Source organism: Sorex fumeus, unplaced genomic scaffold (assembly GCF_029834395.1).
Source record: "Sorex fumeus unplaced genomic scaffold, SorFum_2.1 ptg000034l, whole genome shotgun sequence".
Taxonomy (NCBI): Eukaryota; Metazoa; Chordata; class Mammalia; order Eulipotyphla; family Soricidae; genus Sorex; species Sorex fumeus.
This window is the reverse complement of record NW_026606091.1, coordinates 45,333,166-45,354,572: the sequence shown is the minus strand read 5'-3', so window position 1 is coordinate 45,354,572 and position 21,407 is coordinate 45,333,166. Positions and strand designations below refer to the sequence as shown.

At 39.6% G+C, this 21,407-nt stretch overlaps 1 protein-coding gene across 1 annotated transcript in view; it reads left to right on the top strand.

The window, feature by feature from the left end:
- The window catches only part of SVEP1 (sushi, von Willebrand factor type A, EGF and pentraxin domain containing 1), a 226,694-nt gene that overhangs the window by 178,970 nt on the left and 26,317 nt on the right, over positions 1–21,407 (top strand). The window contains exons 37-41 of the mRNA XM_056117162.1: positions 4,179–4,851; positions 6,386–9,174; positions 12,357–12,582; positions 17,729–17,884; positions 20,601–20,664. Coding sequence (XP_055973137.1) covers positions 4,179–4,851; positions 6,386–9,174; positions 12,357–12,582; positions 17,729–17,884; positions 20,601–20,664 — 3,908 coding nt within the window. The remainder of the gene's footprint in view (positions 1–4,178; positions 4,852–6,385; positions 9,175–12,356; positions 12,583–17,728; positions 17,885–20,600; positions 20,665–21,407) is intronic.

The following is a 21,407-nucleotide window of genomic DNA, read 5'->3' as shown; positions in this document are numbered from 1 at the left end:
AAATTGGGATGGCTCGGTAAGGAAACTTAGTCCATGATCAAAAATTTAATCTACCACTTTGGAGAGAATGCCAGATATGAGGAATTGGAGGTGAAGATATAGGGAGACAGATGTTTTAGCCATCGCAAGCACATATCTGTGCTTTTCTTTTCAGAAATGAACTCCAAATTCTTTCACATTTGCAACTACACGACCAGATTATCCACTTAGGCATGTTTTTCTTAATCATTTATGTAGAAGACCTTCTGTTTTATCATGATTGACTCTTACCTTCCAAAGCTATGAACAATGAGCTACATAGGAAAACACTCCCCATCCTATGGTTATCAGTTGCTTAAAAAATGTACACACGTATGGCTATGCATGCAGTTTTGTGGTATCCACAGAATATGAAATGCACAACTAGACTTTTTTATTAATCAATACTATTAGGTCATCTAGGTAATGAATCACAATAACTTCCTGTTTTAGTAGAGTTTCTCTGCTAAACACTCATGAGTCCTTGTCAAAGGAACAGTCCCAGAAACCATCTCCAGCTACTCCCAGTTACTCTGAACTTGCCCTACCTTCACCCATCACTGTTACAACCTGTCCCAAATACACAGATCCTTGTGAATACTTCTTCCTTTTCCAGGTGTTCATATCTTCATACTGACTAGGCATTCCCAGGGTGTCCTTGCTATATTAAGCTTTCTTTGTGTGGGGGGGGGGGACGGGGGGTCACACCCAGCATTGCACAGGGGTTACTCCTGGCTCATACACTCAGGAATTACTCCTGGTGGTGCTCAGGGGACCATATGGGATGCTGGGAATCAAACCCAGGTCGACACATGCAAGGCAAACACCCTGCTATGCTCTCACTCAAGTCCCAACTCTGTTAAGCTTTCCCTTATTTGCTTATGTTAATGTTCTACCAGGTATGATTCCTTTTCTTCTTCTCATACTTCATCTCAGAAACCATTTCATCTCAGAAGCTTTCCTCCCCTTCCACCTTTGTAGGTAAAATCTGTCATTTCTCTTTTCATCAACCGCTGTAGGCAAGAAGGAGCTCACAAGAGGCTGGGAGAGGGATGAACATGAACGTGCAGGGAGAGGGGTAGATATGGGCGTGTAAATAATAAATTCACTGGCATTGAAGTTTGCAGTAAGGAAATTGCTGCAATAGGTTGTGTGACCCTTAGGAGATGTTTATCGAATTACTAGATACTGACAAAGTCATAAAGAAAAATCAGTATTTGAGGTCAGAAAAAGGGAACATGTGGGTTCTAAGAAATCAAGGGTAGAAGTATCAAAGGTGCATTTTTTAAATTCAGATACTTAAAAAATTATGTATTTTACAGCAAAGTTACATTGCAAGAGTTTTGTTGTGATTTTCCATTAGGAGGAAGTAGTTGGTTGGAGATTTTCCAGAAGATCAGTGATTATAGGCCTAATAAAGGGCTGCCAGAATTATGAAATACAATGCATGTGTCCTGAGGAGACTTCAAGAAATAAGGAAGATTCTGGAGACAGATGCTTTCGCCTTTGGAGGCATGCATCTGGTCCCATGAAATAAAGAAGGTTCTTTATGGATGTCACAATAGACCCTAATAAATCAGGAATGGCTCAGGTGATGTCTGTGAACTTCAACTAGTGAAATATCTATGGACCCATGAAAGTAATAATGCATGCTTCAAAGTGTGGGGAAAGACGTAAATTGGGCTATAAAACATCAGGAGCCTCTATAAATGGAACTTTCACCCCAGAGCACGACCTACAGTAAAACAGTAGAATCTAGGTACTCAGGCCAGGAATAAAGGACATTTTAATAATGGATGCAATTTATTCCGCATGTTATTATTTTATGTTGACCTTGATATTCCAAGATAGATGCCGTCTGAAAATGTGTGTAGATCACAGCCTTATGCAAAGAGTGCAGTTCATCTGAAGCTATAAATGGTAACAGATCCTAACTGGAGACTGTGGTCAGCCTTGGGAGTATCTGTGAATATTCATTTTGAGACCAACTTCCATCCGTAAGGTGATATATGATAATAAAAAGGTAAAGGTAAAGGCCCTCCCGCTGATCATCGATTTGCTCGAGCGGGCGCAGTAACGTCTCCATTGGAGACTTTGTTGTTACTGTGTCTGGCATATCGAATACATCACGGGGAGCTTGCCAGGCTCTGCCATGCGGGATATAATAGGTAGGGTGAATACATCTCTTTCCTTGATCTTCCTTTTTTCAGTATGATTCATAAATCTTTTCAACTAGGATAAAGGAACTCTAATTTCTTGATAAGCACTGGCATGTCATAAAGGGAGTTAAAAGAAATATTTGCTAGTTAATGATTTAATCGTTTTGATGCAAGCTGGAGAAATGGTTTATGGGTTAAGATACTTATTTTGCATCTCATTGACCCCAGTTCAGACCCCCAGCATCACACTGCCAAGGGTCATTTCTGATCACAGAACCAGAAATAGTCCCTGAGCCTAGTTCACTACATATGGGCCCCAAATAAGGATATATATATATTTTTTTTTTGGGGGGGGGGCTAGAGCGATAGCACAGCAGTAAGGTGTTTGCCTTGGCGCACAGCCGACCCGGCCAAGCCGGGTTCGATTCCTCCGCCCCTCTCGGAGAGCCCGGCAAGCTACTGAGAGTATCTCGCCCACATGGCAAAGCCTGGCAAGCTACCCGTGACATATTAAATATGCAAAACACAGTAACAAATCTCACAATGGAGATGTTACTGGGCCCGCTCGATGTAAATCAATGAACAATTGGAGGACCATGATCGTGATATCACGATATATATAATGTAAAAAGGTAAGGTAAGGTAAAGGCCCTCCCGTTGATCGTCGATTTGCTCGAGCGGGCCCAGTAACGTCTCCATTGGAGACTTTGTTGTTACTGTGTCTGGCATATCCAATACTCTCGGTAGCTTGCCGGGCTCTCCGAGAGGGGCGGAGGAATCGAACTCGGGTTGGCCATGTTGGCCACTTGTAAGGCGAACGCCCTACCCGCTGTGCTATCGCTCCAGCCCATATATAATGTGAAGATAACATATAAATATTTACTTATTTTTACTTATTTTACTTAAAACATATGTATATTTTAAGAATACTCTTTGTTGAGTCAAAGATAATAAATAATCAAATAATTTGCACTAGTGGCACTGCCCAAAAGTTTCCACAGTACACCTACAATTATCATCTTATCATACATCATTTCAAAGAGGAAGAAGAAAAGGCATAAGTGTTGGGATCCATTATACCAATCAGATCCTAACTCAGATTCTCACAGTTGTGTGACTCTAGGCCTGTCTCAATTATCAGATACTCACCTGTGAAATGAAGAAATAAATGTCTCACCAGGATTAAATTAGGTGCCAAATTATTTAGTTCCCTTACCTTTTATTGGTGTCAGATGATGGACTGATCAGATGCTGAATGTTCTTTTAAAACTCTGTCATCCTTACCTTCAGTTAGGCTGAATGAAAGAAAGATGACTCAAGAGTAATTATTATAATGTTGCATATCCTAGTAATTTTCTCTTCTTTGTGGAGAGAGCACTTGAGAATATTGTAAGGATTTTGCAAGTCACGAGTTTGTCATATGTGGGCTAACAGCTTGTTCATAAATAAAAACAAAGAGAATTATTAAACAGATTGTATTTATATTGGTTGAACAGTAGAGTCACATGGAGAATATAGCTAACCACATGGTTAAGGTATAAGAAACATTAGACACTGAAATTATAAAGACAGCATTAAAGTTCACTGATTTGTAAGTGTATAATGACTTATACAACAGCTACAAATGGTTCCTCAGACTTGTTTCAAAAACTTGTATTAAAATCAGCCAACTGAAATCGTCTAAAAGCAGTTAAGATCTGATTTTGAAACAAGTCAAGTGGGAGCATAACTTGTCATCTAAATAAATGTGTAGCCATTTTAAAAGTTCCTTAAATAACAAAAATCTTAAATTCTGTTCCTTTTTGAACAAATACTAGTATTAACACAAAAACATATGTCTTCCTTTCAAGCAATAAGGTAGATATTTAAGTAGTAAATACATTTTAAGGCATAAAATTAAAGTCACTGCTCAAAAGATCATACAAATAAAAATAAGCAGATGCAAATACCTTCATCCGTATGCTGCCCTAAGTTCTTTTTCCTTTCCCCTCAATCTCATAGCTATACCCTCGCTGGTCCTGATACCATTGAATGCTTGGCTAATGGCAAGTGGAGTGGAAGTAGCCAGCAGTGTCTGGCTGTCTCCTGTGATGAACCCCCTAACGTGGACCACGCCTCTCCAGAGACTGCCCATCGCTTATTTGGAGACATCGCATTCTACTACTGCTCGGATGGCTACAGCCTGGCAGACAATTCTAGGCTCTTCTGCAATTCTCAGGGCAAGTGGGTTCCTCCAGAAGGTCAGACCATGCCTCGTTGTATAGCTCATTTTTGTGAAAACCCTCCATCTGTGTCCTACAGCATCTTGGAATCTGTGAACAAAGCAAAATTTGCAATAGGCTCAGTTGTGAGTTTCAAATGCATGGATGGTTTCATACTGAACACTTCAGCAAAGATTGAATGCATGAGAGGTGGAGAGTGGAACCCTTCCCCCATGTCCATCCAGTGCATCCCCGTGCGGTGTGGAGAGCCACCCAGCATCCTGAATGGCCATGCAAGTGGGTCAAACTACAGTTTCGGAGCTACGGTGGCTTATAGCTGCAACAAAGGCTTCTATATCAAAGGGGAGAAGAAACTCACCTGCGCAGCTACAGGACAGTGGAGTAGCCCCATCCCTACGTGCCACCCTGTATCTTGCAATGAACCACCTAAGGTTGAGAATGGCTTCCTGGAGGTAAGAGTCTAGTGAACAAGTGGGCCATGGCTTTCATCACTGATCAAGCTAGCGCTTTGTGGCTAGCCCAGGATTGAGAAGCAGGAACAGTGAACAGATTAATGGTTGAAAACAGAAGCAGCTCAATCTATCAGTTGGAGGAAATTCAGTCGACGTTGATTGTCCTTTTCACATATAGCGTTTGACATTCAAACTAGCATGCAGACACTTGAGCACTTTGTAGCAATATCTCAGCCCTAACTATGAAGTTTGAATAAACCAATTCTCATTAAATAATATTTCATTTTAGAAAAGAAATTATTCCAAGACAGATATAGAATATATTTTATAGAAAGCAAGGTCTAAATGAAACCTAGAGAAATCTGTGATCATCTCTTCTTTTTTGACAGAAATAGGGTAGCTCATCATTATGTTGCATTGTGTATTTTGGCATTTTCCTTTTAGTCCCCTAGGGGCAATGTCAACAGGATGGACAAAGATTAAGTCAGACCCACACGTGTCCTGATGTCACAGTAATGAGTGTTTTCTCACCAAGCCATGAAGAAAACAGGAATGAAAGTCTATTATCCCATATCAAGGACTATTTGAAATAGACTTTTTAAAAACCTGTATACACATAGTGCCTCTTTTCCTTTATTATCAAAAGCAACATCAACATGATAGCAATAGATTTTTTAGTAGATTTGCTAGCTAATATTTCATTGGAAAATGGTGTAGTAAATATAAGGAGACTTTTAATTTAACAAATATTTTTGGAGCTCTGCTAGGTGTCAGGTAGGTGTTGGCAGTTTTAGCATTTGACAGTGCATATTAGGTCTGTTATTTAACAATCTGCATTTGGTCTATGATGGCATGGTGCTTATATGTATATTGGTTCCCCAAGCAATTAATTAGTAAATGAAGCAAATAATGGTATTCAGAATCTGAGAAATGTGCTATAGCATGGGAGCTAAATACCACCATTACCACTAACAGAAAAGCATCATAATCTTTTTTTACAGATTTCATAGCTAATTAACCTTTTGTAGTACCTAAGATGACCTGTTATTACAGCATGCACATAATGCCGACCTCCTGAATATTTAATATTTGTTTCAAAGATAAAATTCTGCTTTTATTTCCCATATTTTTATGTTACGACAATATTTGAAGTCTGTTGAAAGTGAATGTTGCAAGCTGAAAAATATTTTACTTGCTTTTTAAATTATCAACATTAACATGTGAGTCTGCCTTTTGTATGATTAAAATAACAAACAGTTGTTTCAGTCAGCAAGTCTTTTTTTGAACTTAATAAATAGTCTTTTCTGAACTTAAAATAGTAATTTAAAATTTTTGGTATTTCTCCATCAGTTATCAACTTAGAGACTTGATCCTTTACTTACAGGCAAAGCACTGTGGAAAATGTTTCTGCAACAGGAAAGACCTAATTTGACCTCCTGCTGTCCTCTTTTATTTGTTTGCTATTTAATGCATTTTGTTAACTCTATCATTTGCTATGCAAATTGTGCTTACCTGCTTTCTCCCTCTTGTGCAGCATACCACAGGCAAGATCTTTGAGAGTGAAGCCAGATACCGGTGTAACCCAGGATATAAACCAGTCGGAAGTCTCATGTTTGTCTGCCAAGCCAATCGCCACTGGCACAGTGAATCCCCCCTGTCCTGTGTCCCCCTCAACTGTGGAAAACCTCCCCCGTTCCAGAATGGCTATGTGAAAGGAGAAAATTTTGAAGTGGGCTCCAAGGTTCAGTTTTTCTGTAATGAGGGCTATGAGCTTCTTGGTGATCATTCTTGGACATGCCAGAAATCTGGCAAGTGGAATAAGAAGCCAAACCAAAGGTGTGTGCCTGCCAAGTGCGCAGAGCCACCCCTTCTGGAAAACCAACTCATCTTGAAGGAGTTGACAACTGAGGTGGGCGTGGTGATGTTTTCCTGTAAAGAAGGGCACGTCCTACAGGGACCTTCAGTTCTCAAATGTCTACCATCTCTACAATGGAATGACTCCTTTCCTGTTTGTAAAATGGTTCTTTGCCCTCAACCTCCCCTGATATCTTTCGGCGTCCCTGCTCCTTCTTCTCTTCATTTCGGAAGTACAGTCAAGTATACTTGTGTGGATGGATTTTTCCTAAAGGGAGAAACCACCACCTTCTGCCAAGCTGATGGTACCTGGAGCTCTCCCCTACCAGAATGTGTTCCAGTAGAGTGCCCCCAACCTGAAGAAATCCTCAATGGCATCATTGATGTGCAAGGACTCGCCTATCTTAGCACAGCTCTTTATACCTGTAAACCAGGATTTGAGTTGGTAGGAAATACTACCATCCTTTGTGGAGAAAATGGTCACTGGCTTGGAGGAAAACCCATATGTAAGCCCATCGAATGCCCAAAACCCAAGGAGATTTTGAATGGAAAATTCTCCTATACTAACCTATACTATGGACAAACCATTACATATTCCTGTGATCGAGGGTTTAGGCTTGAAGGTCACAAAGCCTTGACCTGTTTAGAGACAGGTGACTGGGATATGGATGTCCCATCTTGCAGTGCCATCCACTGTAATCCCCCACAACCTATTGAAAATGGTTTTGTGGAAGGTGCAGATTACAGCTATGGAGCCATGATCATCTATAGCTGTATTCCTGGGTTCCAGGTGGCTGGTCACGCCATGCAGACCTGTGAAGAATCAGGATGGTCAAGCTCTATCCCAATATGTGTTCCCATTGACTGTGGTCTCCCTCCTCACATAGATTTTGGGGACTGTACTAAAGTCAAAGATGGTCAAGGATATTTTGACCAAGAAGAAGACATGATGGAAGTTCCATATCTAGCTACTCGCCCTTCTCACCATGTGGGAGCAGTAGCTAAAACCTGGGAAAATAGTAAGGGATCTTCAAATATACATGCCACAAACTTTCTCTATGGTACCATGGTTTTATATACCTGTCATCCAGGGTATGAACTTTTGGGGAACCCATTACTGATCTGCCAAGAAGATGGCATTTGGAATGGCACTGCACCGTCTTGCATTTCAATTGAGTGTGACATGCCCACTGCTCCAGAAAATGGGTTTTTACACTTTACAGAGACTACCATGGGCAGTGCTGTAAAATATAGCTGCAAACCTGGCCACAGTCTGGTAGGCTCTGACATAAGACTTTGTCTACAAAACAAAGAGTGGAGTAATACTTCTCCATCGTGTGAAGCCATTTCATGTGAGAAACCAAATTCAATTATGAATGGCTCTATCAGAGGAAGCAATTACACGTATCAGAGTGTGTTGTATTACGAGTGTGATCCTGGTTATGTATTGAATGGCACCAAGAAGAGAATATGCCAAGAAAACAAAAATTGGGATGGGGAGGAGCCATTTTGCCTTCCAGTGGATTGTGGCTCACCCCCAGTATCAGCCAACGGTCAGGTGAGAGGAGATGAGTACACATTCCAAAATAAAGTTGAGTACACTTGCACTTCAGGATTCTTGCTTGAGGGAGCCACGAGTCGTATTTGCCTTGAGGATGGAAGTTGGAGTGGAACCACTCCCATCTGTGTGCCTATCAAATGTGCCGTCCCACCACAGATAGAAAACGGGGTGATGAATGGTCTGGACTATAGCTTTGGTAAGGAAGTGGTGTTCCAGTGCCACGAAGGCTACATGTTGTATGGTGCCTCAAAGCTCACCTGTCAGTCAGATGGCAGCTGGGATGCAGAGCCTCCTCTCTGTAAGCCACTCAACTGTAGACCTCCAGAAGACCTTCCCCAGGGCTTCCCTAATGGGTTTTCTTTTGTTCATGGAGGGCGTATCCAGTATCAGTGCTTTTCTGGCTATAAGCTCCATGGAAATCCTTCAAGACAGTGTCTCTCCAATGGTTCCTGGAGTGGCAGCTCACCATCTTGCTTGCCTTGTCAGTGTTCCACACCAGTCATTCAAAATGGAGTTGTGAATGGGACAGACTTTGCTTGTGGAAAGGCTACCCAGATTCGTTGTTTCAAAGGTTTTAAGCTCGTGGGACTTTCTGAAATCATCTGTGAAGCCAGTGGCCAGTGGAGTTCTGGCTTTCCACGCTGTGAACATCCCACTTGTGGTTCCCCCCCAGTTATATCAAATGCATTAATCAGTGAGAGTGGCTCTTTGGAAGAAGATGGTGTCACTTACAACTGCAGATCTGGGTACATCAGACATGGACCTTCGGATCTGTTTTGTACAGAGAAAGGGTCCTGGAGCCAGCCTTATCCAGCCTGTGAGCCTCTCTCCTGTGGACCCCCACCATCTGTGGCCAATGCCGTGGCAACTGGAGAGGCACACACCTATGAAAGTAAAGTGAAACTCAGGTAAGTCCATGGCTCCTAGAATCTCCACAGAGTTCAAGTGGAGGATTGTCAGCGGAAAAGTGATTAGTCAACATTTTAGCTAATTAGGTAGAAAACTCCATTTCTAATAGTTATCTAAAATACTGAAGCTTTGATACTTTCCTTTATTCTATTCATGAATTTGTAGAAATACTTGGCTTTCAAAATTAATTTCTTTATTTTCAATTACAGTTCCTAATTTACAATTACGATTCTGTTGAGTTTCATGAAACAAGAGCTGCGTGTTAGCTTTAATGTCTCCTAAATCACAAGATTTTTAAAAAGTATATCATCATGTAAATTTATGATACCACTTTATATTTACGTATTATATATTTCTATTCATACTAGAAATTGTTGGATTAAAAAGGCAAAAGCTAAAGGATTTTGCTAGGAAAGCACATACTTTTATTAATATGAAAGGGAGATATTCTGGACCCAGAGAGAATGGACCTTGGATAAACTGGTTCCCTTGCTTGCAGCCAACGCAGGTTTGATCCTTAGCATCTATTTTGGTCATCCTAGAACAGCCAGGAATAAAGTATAAACGCAGAGCCAGGAATAAACCCTGAGCACAATTGGATGTGGCCAAAAAAAAGATGAGTTTGGAATGAATTCAGAAATTAAATTTTTATTAAAATGCCTGTAATGTCCAAAGATCTACATCAATTTAAATTTTATTCACATATTGAAGTAATTATGGATTATTCCTCACATATTATCTTCTTAGATTGTATCACTAATTCAACAACTGTTCTTAGGAAGTTTGCTGTGGACATTTAAGTCATTTTTTTTCTTGACTTTGGTAGGAAGTAGACCCAAGGGAGAATCATCAATGATAGGAATACTAAAGAACAGTGGATCGGGGGCTGGGGAGATAGTGCAGTGGGCAGGACACTTGTCTTGCATGAAGCCAAGCTGGGTTTAATTCCCAGACCCACATATGGGTCCCTGAGCTCCTCCAACAGTGATCCCTGAACATGGAGTCAGGAGTAAGTCCTGAGCACCTCTGGGTGTGGCCCCCCAAAATGCATCGTGCTCTGAAAGTAAAAGCAAAAGATATTTCTTACTATTAAAATGCAATTTAAATTTTCTGTTAAAATATTTATGTGTTGTCGAAACATCTTGAGAAGTCATCACATCACCTTCCCTATGTGTCAGTCCTTGTTCATTACATTATCTTTTAGCCCTTCATTTAAGTAGCAAATAAACCAGTTTCCCACATTTACTTGACCTACCATCCCCTTTCTGAAAAAAGAAAAGTATCATTTCGCAAACTCCTGGAAAAATGCCTTCTCTAAGAGTGCTCTTAATTGCACCTGGGGCTACTCTTGCTTCCCGACTCCCCATCATTCCAGCACCCACCCCTCACCTACCGAGAAGAGAACATCTCAGTTTGGGAAATACTGAGATAAACAAATCATTACACTTTTAAAAACTTCTGATTCTATCCTATAATATCGTGTAATAAATGCTAGCTAATTAAATGCTTTAATTAAAAAAGCAATGTGTTCTAGTGGTATAGCTTGGACTCCAGAGCCATATTTTCTAGGTAGTAATATCCATTCTGTCTCTTCTTGGGAAAGTTATTTCATCTGTAGTAGCATTTCATTTTCTACAAATATGGGATCAGAGGTAATCATAAAATATGGTCAGTAGAGTTGGCATGAGGACTAAAGGAATTGAATAATTGTAGAGCACACTTAGAGCAGTGTTTAGAATTTAGTAAGTGCTCTATGAACATTGACTGGACCAATAAATACAGATTTTAAAAATCATAGTTTTGGGGACTGGAGCAATAGCACAGCATGTAGGGCATTTGCCTTGCACGTGGCTGACCCAGGTTCAAATTCCAGCATTCCGTATGGTTCCCTGAGCACCACCAGGAGTAGTTACTGAGTGCAGAGCCAGGAGTTACCCCTGTGTATTTTCTGGTGTGACCTAAAACAAAAAAAAAAACCGTAGTTTTAAAGTTGGGTTGATTTTGAACACCCATTTCAGGATAATATCGCGTAATCAGGATTAAAATAAATACCTCATATAAAGAACCTAGAAAAGTGCTTGACACAAAATAGATATCCAATAACTATTGATTATGTTGAGACCAGAAGGATAGGTCAGTGGGATGGAGCACATGCTTTGTCTGCAGGAGCACCAGGTGTGATCCTTGGCACAGCATGGTCTCCTGAGCATCCCTAGTTCTATAGCATGAATAACCCCCAAGTACCTCCAGGATGACCCTCACAAACAACATATCAATAAATTTTACTTTGTATAGAATTTCTTGAGCTATCACTTTTTTTAGTATAAATGAATTCAACAGTCCCAGAAGTTAGCTCAAAAGATTAGAGCACATGTCTGGCCCAAATTTGGTTCCCAACATTGCAGTGCTCCACTAAGTGCGACCCCCAAGCACTATCAAGGTGATCTCATGGCTCTCGGTGTCTTGACTGTCCAAGTGTTGGACCACTGGACCCGAAAACAGTGGAAACTATTACCAGGAGTGGCTCCATGAACCTTAAGCACTGCTGGAGATGTTTGAACACCCCAAACACCTAAATGGTTGTTCAAAATCAGCCCATCTTTTTTCTATTTTATTGAATCACCATGAGACAGTTACAAACTTTTATGTTTGAATTACAGTCATACAATGATCAAACACCCATTCCTCCACCAGTGCACATTCTCCATCACTAGTCTCTCCATTACAGCCCCTTTCCGTCCCTCCCCCTGCCTCCATGGCAGACAATTTCTCCCCCACACACACTCTCTATCTCTCTGCTTTTGAGCATGATGAATCAACCCAACTTTAAAACTATGATTCTTAAATTTGTCTTCATTGGTCCAGCCAATGTTCAGAGCCATATTTTCAGTGCATGATGAACCCAAATGAACTCATTAATGATATTGTGCACAGAGAAGGTGAATAACAGCAACAGCATTTGAAGTAACTTTGTCTTAGCTAATCCTTAATATGAATCCATAAGGATTGGTCTAGTTATCATTGCTACATTGGCCTTTTTTCATGGCAGTTCATCTGCCTGAGGTTTGAATCAGTTTTGATAGATCACGTTTCATGCCTCTTAAGCCTTAAGTTCTTAAATAGAAGAATAGAGCCTTCACCAGTTATATTCTCTTATTATCTCTCACTTTTGCTTTTGCAGATGTCTCGAAGGCTTTAGGATGGACACAGATATAGATACATTTACCTGCCAGAAAGATGGTCAATGGTTCCCTGAGACCATCTCCTGCAGTCCAATAAAATGTCCTCTCCCTACAAACATAACGCATCTGCTTGTTCTTGGGGATGATTTCAGTGTGAATAAGCAAGTGTCTGTGTTATGTGCAGAAGGGTATACCTATGAAGGAGCTAACATGTCAACATGTCAGGTAAGAGTCACTGCCTTAATTAAAAAGTGTTAAGTGTGACACATAGGTGAGAAGTGCCAGTGTTAGATAAAATGTTTAATGATCTAAAGCAAGCTGTTCATGAAAAATTAACCATAAGTTGCACGGTCTATATATAAAAGTTTAAAAGAATTTGTACATGTAGAAGTGAGCTCAGATGATAACAATCGTCATTTTTAGTTTTGGTAGAATGACCAGTTTGCAGAAAAACTGAAAAGTAGATCAGAGCCTGCTTTTACTTGTGGAAATTTTATTTAGTTAGCATGAAATTACAAAGTTATTCATGATTGGGTTTCAGGCATACAATGTTTCAACACCAGACCCTTCAACAGTGTCTACGTCTCTCCACCCCCTTTAAGCCCCACCCACCAATTTCCCTCTAGAAGATCCCTCCCAACAGTCTGCCTCTAGAAGATGCTTTTTTTCTCTTTTTGGGTCATACACGGCGATGCACAGGGGTTACTCCTGGCTCTGCACTCAGGAATTACTCCTGGTGGTGCTCAGGGGACCATATGGGATGCTGGGAATCAAACCAGGGTTGGCTGTGTGCAAGGCACACACCCTACCCACTGTGTTGTCGCTCCAGACCCGTGAAGATGCATCTTTTAAAATAAGTTTCTGCATTATGGTTTACTGTAATCTTACTGACAGGGTTTCACACAGAGCACTTTACAACCCTTCAGCACCAGCGCCCTCTCCTCAACTCTTCCTTCCACCATACATGTTGCCCCCTTCTTGTCCAATTCCCCAATTCCATGCCTCCATGCCCCATGTGCCATGCTCCTACTGAAGACCATTTCTTGTGTTCTTTTGAATGAATGTTTTTCTGTCCTGGAAATAGATACCCAAAAGTGGAATTTCTCGGTTTTAGGGGAGCTCAATTCTGGTCTTACTGAGAGCCCTCCATACTGTTTTCTGTAAGAGTTAAACTAGAGAGCATTCCCACTAGCAGTAGATGAGAGTTTCTTTTCACCACATCCCCACCAACAGAAGATTATTCCCATTATTTTTCATATGTACCATTTCCACTGGTGATATTATATTGTCATCTTGATTTGGACTTCCCGAATAATAAGTGATGATGAGCTGGGGCTGGAGAGATAGGACAGCGGGTAGGGTGCTTGCCTTGCATGCGGTCAAACTGGGTTCAATTCCTGGCACCCCATATGGCCCCCCAAATACCACCAGAAGTAATTACTGAGTGCAGAGTCAGGAGTAAGTCCTGAGCATTGCCGAGTGTGCCCACCAACAACACTAAAAACATAATTGATGATGAGCATTTTATCAAGTGCCTGATGGCTATCCATTGGTCTTCCTCAGAGAAGAATCTGTTCATTTATTCTCCCCATTTTTGATGGTATGTTCAGATTCTTTTGTTGTTGTTTATCGTTGTGAGTACTTTATATATAGTACTCCTAGATATAAACCTTTAGTCTGATGTGTTTAATGCAAATATTTTTCCCATTCAGCTATATTTAGTTTTAGCTCATGTTTCTTTTGCCATAAACTTTTCAGAAACTTTTCAGTTTGATGTAGTCCCACCTGTTTAGTTTTGATTCTGTAGGCAATGTATCTTTGAGACTTCTTTGATGTGTAGATGTTGGAACATTCTGTCTATATTTTCCTCAGTTTTCTTTATAGATTCAAGTCTGATCTCAAGGTCTTTGATACACTTTGTGTTGACTTTTGCGTCAGGTGTGAGATCAGCTGCGTCAGCTTTGATTTTTTGCATGGCTATCTAATTCTCCCAGCACCATTTGTTGAGAAGGCTGTCATTATTCCATTTTGTGTTCTCAGATCCTTTGTCAAAAATTAGCTGTCCATATATATCCACGGATATACTCTTCTGACTTATTGGTAAAAATGTCTTTCTTTGTTCCATTTCTTTTTTTTTAATTTTTATTAGTGAGACACCATGAGGTACAGTTGTTGTTCCATTTCTTAAGGTCGTCTATTTTCTTAAGTGTTTTTGAAGTTTTTGTAATATAGGTCTCTCACCTCTTTTGTTGTACTCCTAGGTACTTGATGGTTTTGGACACTATTTTAAATGGGATAGACTCTTACCCCTCTGGTTCATTATTTGTACATAAGAATGTAGCCAATTTTTGTGTAGACTTTGTAGCAGGCCATTTTTTTTGTTTATTGTTTCTAAGAGCTTTTGTGATTCTTTTGGATCTGCTGTATATGTCATCATATCATCTGCAAATAGAGATCATTTGACTTCCTCTTTTCCAATTTGGAGTCCTTTGATTTCCTTTTCTTGGCTGATTGCAAATATTGAATAAGAGTGGGGACAGTGGACATCCTTGCCTTGTGCCTGATCTCAGCAGAAATGCTTTCAATTTTTACCATTAAGATTATTGACTATGGGCTTTTTATAGATAGCTGTTAATCTCTTGAGGAAGATTCCTTCCACCCCTATTTCGTTGAGGGTTTTTATCATGAATGGGCATTGGATCTTATCAAAAGCTTTCTCTGCATCAATTGATATGATCATATGATTTTTATCTTTTCCTTTACTGATGTGGTGTATTATGTTAATTGATTTGTGTATATTGAACCATACTTACATCCCTGCGGTGAATCCCACTTGATCATTGTATATGATTTTTTTTGATGTGCTATTGGATTAAAATTGCTAAAATTTTTAAGGATTTTTGCATGATGTTCATCAAGGAGATTGGTCTAAGATTTTCTTTTTTTCTTTTATTGTAGCTCTGTCAGCTTATCAGTGTAATGTTAGCTTTGTAGAAGTGTTAAGAAGGAGTATTTTGGAAAAGCTTAAGGATCAGTGGAAGGAAGTCTTCTCTGAAGCTTAATAAAAGTCCCCCATACACTCATCTGGGCCAGGACTTGTATTCATAGGGAAATTTTTCATTAGTTTCAATTTCCTTGCTTGTGATTGGCTGTTTAGGCTGTCAACTTCCTCCTCATTCAGATTTTGGGAGACTACATGTTTCTAAGAACCTGTCCATTTGTTCTTGATTTTCCAGCTTAACAGAGTAGAGTTGTTCACTGTAAATTCTCATGATGTCTTGGATTTCTGGAGGTGCTATTGTAATTTCTCTTCTTTCATTTCTAATCCAATTTATTTGAATACTTTTTTCCTCACTAGTCTGGTCAACTATTTGTCTATCTGATTTATTCTTTTGAAGAACCAGCTCCTGGTTTCATTGATTCTTTGTATTGCTGTCTTTGTTTTGGGTTTTTTTTTTTTTTTCGCTTTTTGGGACACACCTGGCAATGCACAGGGGTTACTCCTGGCTCTGCACTCAGAAATTACTCCTGTTGGCAGTGCTCAGGGGACCATATAGGATGCTGGGAATCAAACCCGGGTTGGCTGCATGCAAGGCAAACGTACTACCTGCTGTGCTATTGCTCCAGCCCCATCTGCTCTGGTTTTTATTAATAGTTTTCTTTTACTAGTTTTTGGATTCATTTTTTATTGTTTTTTTTGGATATTTAAGATGTGCATTTAGGTCATTTATTTTGTATTTTTTTTTTCTTTTCTTATGTGAGCCTATATTACTATGAGTTTTCTCCTACTACTTTTGCTGTATCCTATAGATTTTGGTAACTTGTTCCTTCATTGTCATAAGTCTCAGGAAACTTTTTATTTCTTTCTTAATTTCCTCTTTAATCCAGTTGTTATTTAGCAGCATGTTGTTCAGTCTCCTTGTGTTATAGTTTCATCACATCTTTTTTTAATGGTAAAATTCTATCTCCAATGCATTGTGGTTTGATAGGATTCCTGGTTTGATTAACACGTTTGTGAATTTATGTAAGTTAGAGTACATCCCTAGATGTGATCTATCCTGGAAAAGGTTCTGTATACACTAGAGAAAAATGTGTATTTGGCTCTATGAGGATGGAAGGCCCTGTATAAATACATTAGTGCCAGCTCTTCTAGTTCCTCATTTAGGATCTTGTGTCTTGTGTCTTTACTAATATTCTGTCTAGTGGATTTATCCAGTGATAACACTGATGTGTTGAAATCTCCCACTGCTAGATACAATTTCTATTTCTGGCAGTAGAAGAATGGTTAATTACGATTATTATATATGTGTACATATACAATCACACTGTTTCACATGTAGAGGGTTCAATCTAAAATCCTCAACTCATTCTTTATTTCCTAAAAGAAAACAGAAAAATATAACAATGAAATAGTAATTTCCAAAAAAAATTCATGTATTACATCTTTACCAAATAGAAGAATGAAACATATTAGCAGTAACTGTGGTGGTAGGACAATAAAATAAAAATATGTGTGTGGTATCTTGGAGGAGGGTTTGGCAGGAGTACCATTGGTACTCCTGGCTCTGTGCTCAGGGGATCATATGTGGTGCCAGAGACTGGTGCTATCACTCTGTCCCCATATTTGGTATTTTTTAAAAATATATGTCCTACTACAAATCAGATTGATATAACAATCTTAAAGTATGTGTGGTAAAATGGGAAAAAAGGAAGTCATCTTTTAAAAATTTAGGTAGGTAATATGCCTAAATGTAACTGTTCTTCATCAATATTAAAAGCATGGAATCATATGAGCTGTAAGAGTATATTGCGATGTCACTGTCACTGTCCTCCCAGTGTCCATCGAGTTGCTCTAGCGGACCCAGTAATGTATCCATTGTGTGACTTGTTATTACTGTGTTTGGCATATCAAATATGTCACAGGTAGTTTGCCAGGCTTTTGCCGTGCGGGCGAGATATTCTCAGTAGCTTGCTGGGATCTCTGAGAGGGGCAGAGGAATCAAACCTGGGTTGGCTGGGTTGGCCGCGTGCAGGGCGAACGCCCTACCTGCTGTGCTATCGCTCCAGATTTCTATACGATCTTAGAATCAACCACACAGTTAGGTTTGTATCATAGTGAAACCTACTTCTTGGTGTTCTTATTTTTCAAGGGATCCTATTATAAAGAAAGTGTTTGATTTTTGTGCTTAAAACCATGTCTAAAATTATTTCATGATAACTATTAATTCTGTATAAAAATGTGGGTGTTTTCAAGGCCACAGATAATAGCTAGCAGAAAAAAGACCAAACTTTGTCTTTTTGACTATCTACACAGTCAAATACAAAAACTTCTTTATTAACTCCTCATCATAATTTGTGATTTATTATTTAGCTTGATGGAACATGGGAACCCCCATTCTCTGACCAATCCTGCATTCCAGTTTCTTGTGAGAAACCTGAAAGTCCAGAGCATGGGTCTGTGGTTGGCAGTAAATACAGCTTTGAAAGCGTAATTTCTTATCAGTGTAAACCTGGCTATGAGTTAGAGGTAAGTGAACATTGTTTAACTGTAATTAATTAGTCTCTTCAGTACTCTTGGAAACCTTTTCACAGTACAAATCTTTCCATTGATTTTAGGCCATAAAAGGATTTGTTCCAAATTCTTTTGTACTTTGTTACCTTACTAAAGTTTTCCAAGAAATGTTTAAGAGAACATCATCTTCAAAGGCAAAATATCTCTCCTAAAAGGCTCCCCCAAAATCAAAGCTGTTGGAAAGGAAGAGAAAGTTAGTATGCCACCCACATGATACTGTTTCTTTCTTTTTTAAAAAAAAAATTTGGGCCACACTCGGGAATGCCCAGGGCTTACTCCTGATTCATTGCCAGAGATCACTCCTATTGGGTGCAGTGGACCATATGATGTGCCACGGATCAAACTGGATTGGTTTATATGCAAGGCAAGCACCACTATACTATCATTCTGCCCCTTCCCAACAGGATACTGTTTGTTAGCTCACCATTTAAACCTGTATTTTAGCTTCCTGTTCTATACCCATCCTACCAGAATCCAGTCCACTTGTCACTGTGAAAGATGAGCATAGGAATTTAGGAATGCAAAGACAGGATTTCTCCAAGTAATGAGCTCAAAGACCCTGAAGGTTCTTGATATCTCAGGATCTTAGAGAAGAGATTTGGCTTGAAAAAAAATCCTCAGAGTAGTTCTAGATCCAAAATTGGGTTCTCAAAAGCACTTCTGGTTTATAATATTAAAACCCAACAGCAGAGCCAGGGAGATAGCTCAAAGAATTGAGTGTGTGTTTGCATGGGAGGCTCAGTCTGATCCCCAACACCACATGGTCCCTTCAAGCATCTTCAGGAGCAAGCCCTAAGCATCAAAACATAGTGGCCCTTGAGCATTGCTTGATGTGGCCCCTAAGCCAAAAACCCAAAAACAAACAAACAGAAAAAAACCCAGAACGAAAACCACCATCAGCACCTTGCTTGGTCTCCCTGTTATTTTAGAGGGGAAACTGAGGTTACTTTTACTAAAAGGATATTCATATCATCATATTTTAAATGTAAGAGGCTTTCTGAACATTGTATTGTGGTCATGCTATTCTATTGTAGGCATTGCAGTAGTATTCCATAAGAGGGGATGGGGTGTTTTAAAATTTTTTTTTAATTTCGTGATTGACAAAATTATTGATAGTTGAGTTTTGGGCATATAAGGTTCTAACACCATTCCCACCACCAGTACCAGCTTCCCTCCACCAGAATTTCCATGGTCTCTTCTACCCCCAGCCTACCACCTTGACAAGCACATTATAAAGCTTGGTGGTTGTAGTTTGGATCTTGTGTTTGACAAGGTTTTTTTGTTGTTTTTGTTGTTGTTTAAGTACAAATGCCTGTTCTCATCCAAGATAAATTAATTCTGTATCTCTATAATTTGGGTCTAGGGCAGCAGAATTTTTTTAGTTATCCAGGTTTACATACTTCACTCCTCCAAATATTTAAAATATTAGATGGTTCGGTAAGTTAATCTTGAATGGATAAATTACACTGTTGAAAAATTCAATCCTCATATCCATAAGATATCTTGGCATGTTTCAGTGTTCATGGGTGTCAAAGAAAAAACTTACTCACGGGCTTAGCAAGCTTAAGAATTGAGTTTGATCCCTGGCACTGCCTGGCTCCCTAACCCCATCTCTGCTGGGTACAGCCCTGGGCCTACAACCATACCCAGTCACATCGAACAAGCTCTGCCAAGAGTTACCCAGATCCCTGACCCTAAACATTGGTAGATAAGAGCTCTGTCATGGCACTGTCCTCCCATTGTTCATCAATTTGCTCGAGCAGGCCCGGTAACATTGTGAGACTTTCACTGTGTTTGGCATATCGAATACATTATGGGTAGCTTGCCAGGCTTTGCCATGCGGACAAGATACTCTCGGTAGCTTGCCGGGCTCTTCAAGAGGGGCAGAGAAATCAAACTCGGGTCTGCCATGTTGACTGCGTGCAAGGCACCCTACCTGCTGTGCTATCGCTCCAGCCTATTTAAGGTAATAATAATAATAGTCCTCACATTCTTGGCTGTATTTCTCAGATATTGAAAAGTAAGTTTAATTCAAAACACTTTTAAAAGGCTCAGCAATACCTTTTTTCACACTTGAAACTTTCTTCAATCTTTGCTTGTTGATGATAGTTCTTTATCATTAAAAAAGAAAGTCAGTACCTTAAATACACTAGACGACCATAGTGTGGATTTGAGGTAATTTTTTTGGAGGGGACCTTCCAAGCAATGTTGAAAAGACCCACGCCTTCCTAATTATGCTCAACCAACTGACCAGATGGTTCAGTGCTCAGGCTGAGGATGTGAGTGCTCAGAACCAGTGTGGTGGTGGTAGGGAGCACGAGAGCCACTTCCACTGATACTCAGGAGAAGTTACGGTGCTAAGAATTAAACACGGGGGTCTCACAAATGAATGGTATGTGCTCCAGTCCTTTGAGCAATTTCCCTAGCCCCAGAGTGTGGACTTTGAGATAATTTGGCAAAAGCATTTTAAAACCTGACAAGTAATTTTTAGCATTTGAAAACTTGGGAAGGAAGTTTAGACTTACCTCCTATACTCTATGTATTTAATGAATTTATTTAGCATTACAATAGTAAAAGATTCAAGTTCAGACATAAGATTGCTTTGCATTGCCATATCTTTTTATATTAGAGTTACGATTTTTGTCAATAACCACTCTTCATTGATTCACAGGGAAACAGGGAACGTATCTGTCAGGGGAATGGAAAATGGAGTGGAGAGGTAGCAACTTGCAACAGTAAGTCAAATGATACTTAGCAGTTCTGAAGATGGCAGTTATTTTGGGTTAAAATAACAGTGTGGCCACATTTACTATCTAAATGAGTTTTGTAATTAAAATTTTTTTAAAAACTTCATATAATATATGATAACAGAGATATCAGAAGGGGACCAAACCAATAAAAGAATCCAAAATTGAAGTCTAGGTTAATGATCAAATTGGAATAGAACACAAGATTATTGACACTGGGGTGACACATATTTTGTGTAAAAGATAGTTAGTTGTTCAGTTTATTTGCATTTAAAATTTGAGAGATAATGGGGCCAGAGAGATAGCTCAGTGGTGGAGCACTTGCTTTGTACATGTGGGGCCCTTGTTGCCATGCCTGGAACCTTTGCCCAAGATTCTTCAAAGGCTGATCCCACTTTCTTCGAAACATATTCCTGTTAGTAACTTTTCTTACTGGTGCAAAGTCATTCCTTCTTGCCACACTAAACTACCCCTCCATTTATGGACTCTGCAAAACCCTAAAGACCAGATATCCAAATATCCCCCTGAGCTCTTTACAACTCTGAAATGATTTCATTTCACACTTGAAGAAAACTTCAATAATTTGATCCAGATCCTACTGCTTGTAAAAAGAGATGTGAGATGGAATAATTACTTGGAATTATTTGTGAGGAGATTTCAGGGGTTTTAGTGGGGAATTAATTTTTTGGTTTTGGGTTTTGTTTTGTTTTGTTTTGCTTTATAGGCCAAAC